Raw genomic sequence first — 3,918 nt, 5'->3', positions numbered from 1 at the left:
TGTTCCAAGTAATAATTAATATATTTGCAAATCCTATTTAATAAATAATACGCTGATTTTATTTTATATACACGTGCGTTTTCCTTTCGAAGGAAAAAATCGGATAACGGCACATATGTCACGGTGCTTTAAGAGAAATCACTTATTTCGTATAGGCATAATTGAATAATTTAAGCGCTCATTAATCCAATATATGTTATTAATTTTTGCTAATTACTGAAACCCTTTCACATAAATATTAGTATATATTGCTAGTTTGCGACTTATATTGTTAGTTTTGTACCGAGATCGAGCAAAGTACCTCACTCAACATGAATAATCTCTTTGTAAGTAAATAACTTTATTATAACCCTAATTTCATTCTTTCAAAATTGAGTAGTATGATAATAGACAATAAGAAAGTGAAATTGGTGTATAAAACTTTTTTTTAAATATGTTTATTGTACATATATCTTTCTGTCACAGGTAATTTGTTCGGTAGTAGCTGCAGCGGCAGCTTTACCACAATATGGCGGAGGGTCTGCTGGAGGCCTTCTAGGACATTCCCAGCCCTTGGAACACCAGATTATTGGTTTAAGCAGGGGAATAGAGATCGAGCATGGCGGTGGTGAGGAAGGAGGACATCAAGGTGGAGGCGGTGGAGGTGGTGGAGGCGGCGGAGGCGGAAGCGAAGGAGGTCATGGGGAGTCGATTGGATTCACCGGTTCCCATTTTAACACCCCTGTAGATATACACCACGAGAAAGAAATTAAATTGAAGGTAAGAAATTGAGAGATCGTGGAAAGTAGCCCACTAGGCTATTTCTATTTTGATGCATTGAATTCGTCGTTAGTGTTACTCCAACACTCACAGCACTTAAGTAAATAGCTCAAAATAGCTGAAAACTCTGAAAAGTGGTGGAAAAGCCAACTATTGCACATTAGTAATGTTTTGAAAAAAATATTTGGGGAGGAATCTTATGTTTTTATTGCATTAAGTACTATTATTAGAGAAAAATCGCGGAAAATTGAGAAAAATAAGTAGAAAATCATTTATACCGAAGTTTGCACTGAACGAAGAAATTTATTTGGATCAGTTTAAGTCTTCTTATTCCAATGTATTTTGACGCGTTGTTCCGGAATTTGTCACTTATTAAGCTTCCCTGCTCTTCCTAAATAAGTTTTTTGAAGAAAAGCCTGAAATAATCGAAGCCCCAGTTATAATTTAAAACCTTGTTATCTTGAATGGAAAAATTCAAATTCTAAATCATTTCTTATGTCATCGAAAGACCTACACAGTGGGTTTCAACTCTTAGAACTCTGCCATTATATTATCACCACATCTGCTCCTTCAATTTCTTTCAGATCTTGATGAAAGCGTTCACGCTGCTCCTCGCTAACTCGAAAACCTTAGTTTTCAGGAAACTAGTTCAGTTGGGAAACCAAGAAATGAATTTTTACATTACTAAACATCCTAAGCGTTAATAGTTTCTTATTGTTTCTGCTACAATAGTATTGGCTTTTGTGGTTGCCTAAACAGTTTTAAGCGGCTTTCGAAAACTTAACTACGCTGCTCTGTTGCTATGAAGTGGTCATCTTTCGGATTTGAAGTTCGCCGAAATTTAGTTAGGTATTGGAAATAATTTCCGTTTTTATCCAAAGTCTTGACCAATTTGATCAGAACAAGTTTTATATGGAGTAGATAAACAGTGTTTTCGAAGGGTTCACCTAAGTTGTTCTATAACTTTGTGAATTCCTAGGTTGAGTGCTTTTCTTGTCGGTCATTGTTCCTTTTTATATTGATTTTTTTTTCGTTGTTTTTGAGACCTTTGCTATTGCCAAAGGAATCGAAAAACACCAACATGTCAGAGTATAACGGCATTGAAGAAAACAAAAACGCAGAAAAACTTACAGGAATGGACCCGAAGCAGTATTTCAAGAATTAGAGCTGACTTTTGGCATTCTTTAAGTCTGCCACATACGTTTTGAAGAGATGAGTGGAAGATATACTCATGGCCAGAATAGGCCTTTGAGAAGGAATTGTTAACCGTTTTATTGCAAAAAGAAATCAATAAAATACTGAGTGTAAGAAAAATCAGGCTGTGAGAAGTCACGTAACTTTTAATAGGAAATTGTTGACTGAAAAAGCATTTCTAAGTTACAAAATTAGAATCCAATCTGTTGGGGTCAGAACTGGGAAGAACAGTCCTCATTCTCATTTTTTGATAAACCTTTCTAGGACTGTCTTTAATTTCTTTAAATATGAAGACAATACGGGTTAGCGGACTTTTGGAATTAGAAGTTTACTTTTAGAATAAATAGAGAGTGAGGCTCTGGGGAACCGACTGGCACAGCAAATGGTGATCATTAATGTAATGTAACAAATAAAATTGTTAATTGGCTACAAATTATAAAGTTAATATGTATCTATAAATTTTTACGTGATTTGTTCCAAAGGAATGCAATTTTTTCTAAAGCAAACATAATCCTTTTTTTTTAATACCACATCTCAGTAGAGATTAGCGCTGTAAAGGATTGAACGAAGATAGTTTGTTATTGAAAAATGAATATTTTTAGGAATAATGCTACCGGTCACTGTAAAATTCTGGCTATTGCACGTTTAAAAAATATGATTTTTTGAAAATATATTGTAATTTCTTGTATGTACCCTATAATGTTGTTAAGAGTCTACAAAATATTTATTTAATGACGCAATTTTTTTTTTCGTTAGGCTCATCCAGAATACTACTACGATTATCACGTGGCCGACCACAAACACAAGGACTACAAGAGCAAACACGAGACTCGCGATGGATACAAAGTAAAGGGTACGTACAGTCTCTTAGAACCTGACCACAAAACCATTCGTGTTGTGGATTATGTGTCCGACAAGAAACTTGGATTTGTCGCCAAAGTATCTTACAAAAAGCATCAGTAATAACGAAGCTGAAGGCTCTTGTGTTAGTTTTAATGTAAATATGTTTTTGTATGATATTCTATTTGTAATTTTATAATTGTTGCCGAGTTGACTGTTTTATTGCGAAATAAATTGTTTTTGGTTGATTTGATTTCCTTTTTTTTTATTCATCGACTAGAATTATTTCCATAAGGTGAGGAGCTTGTTCGGAAATAATGTTTAAAAAAAAATCGAAATTAAGTCAATTAAGTCAGATGCGTAGAGTTTTAAATAATTTTCATCTAATCAGAAATTCAAGTCTGGATTATATTTATTCCCGTTTTACTTAAATGACTCTATTTGTTGATTATATTAGTCTATACTTATTAAGAGATTGGTAAAGTGTTGCCAACGAAGAAAAAAAAGGGTGGCAGCTGACAGTTCAGGATTATTAAAAATGGAGCATGGTTAGACGAAAGAACAACGCGTTTTCATTGTTGAGCGATATTTTAAAAATAATGAGGGTTTGGTACATACGGTTCGCAATTTTCGTACAAAATATGACTTTAACAAGTCGTTCAACACAAAATGAAGCAGCTCGTGAGAGTGTTGCTTATAGTCCAAAAACATCAATACGGCATTGTGGTCAAGAATTGGATATTTCGAGAAGCTCTCTTCAGCGTATTCTCACAAAAGATTTGCATTTTCATGATTACCAAGTTCAATTGACTCAAGAACTGAAGCCTACTGATCACGCTGAGCGAAAAGAGTTAGTTGAATGGACTATGGAACATGTGGATGTTGATTTTACGAACAAAATCATTTTTAGCAATGAGGCTCTTTTGATGGCTTCCTTAATCAACAAAATTGTCGTATTCGGGGTTCAGAAAATCCACGAGTGATTGTTGAGAAACATATGCATCAACAACGTCTCACTGTTTGGTGCGGATTTTGGTCTGGCGGCATCATCGGACTATTCTGGTCAGGCAATAGGTGTTCGATATCGCGACATTATAATCAAGTTCTTTGTGCCTAAATTGCAAG

General features: G+C 34.7%; 1 protein-coding gene across 1 annotated transcript; it reads left to right on the top strand.

Moving 5' to 3' along the window:
* The first annotated feature begins 288 nt into the window (after window positions 1-288).
* On the top strand, window positions 289-2,997 carry LOC108911343 (adult-specific cuticular protein ACP-22-like). The gene is made up of 3 exons (XM_018716257.1): window positions 289-326; window positions 466-759; window positions 2,710-2,997. The coding sequence occupies exons 1-3, from the start codon at window positions 312-314 to the stop codon at window positions 2,914-2,916; spliced, it is 516 nt and encodes a 171-aa protein (XP_018571773.1). The 5' UTR covers window positions 289-311; the 3' UTR covers window positions 2,917-2,997.
* The last annotated feature ends 921 nt before the right edge of the window (window positions 2,998-3,918 follow it).

This window comes from Anoplophora glabripennis, unplaced genomic scaffold, assembly GCF_000390285.2.
Source record: "Anoplophora glabripennis isolate ALB-LARVAE unplaced genomic scaffold, Agla_2.0 scaffold481, whole genome shotgun sequence".
NCBI classification, from domain to species: Eukaryota; Metazoa; Arthropoda; class Insecta; order Coleoptera; family Cerambycidae; genus Anoplophora; species Anoplophora glabripennis.
The sequence above is the reverse complement of the archived record's forward strand: the minus strand, read 5'-3'. Positions and strand labels throughout refer to the sequence as shown.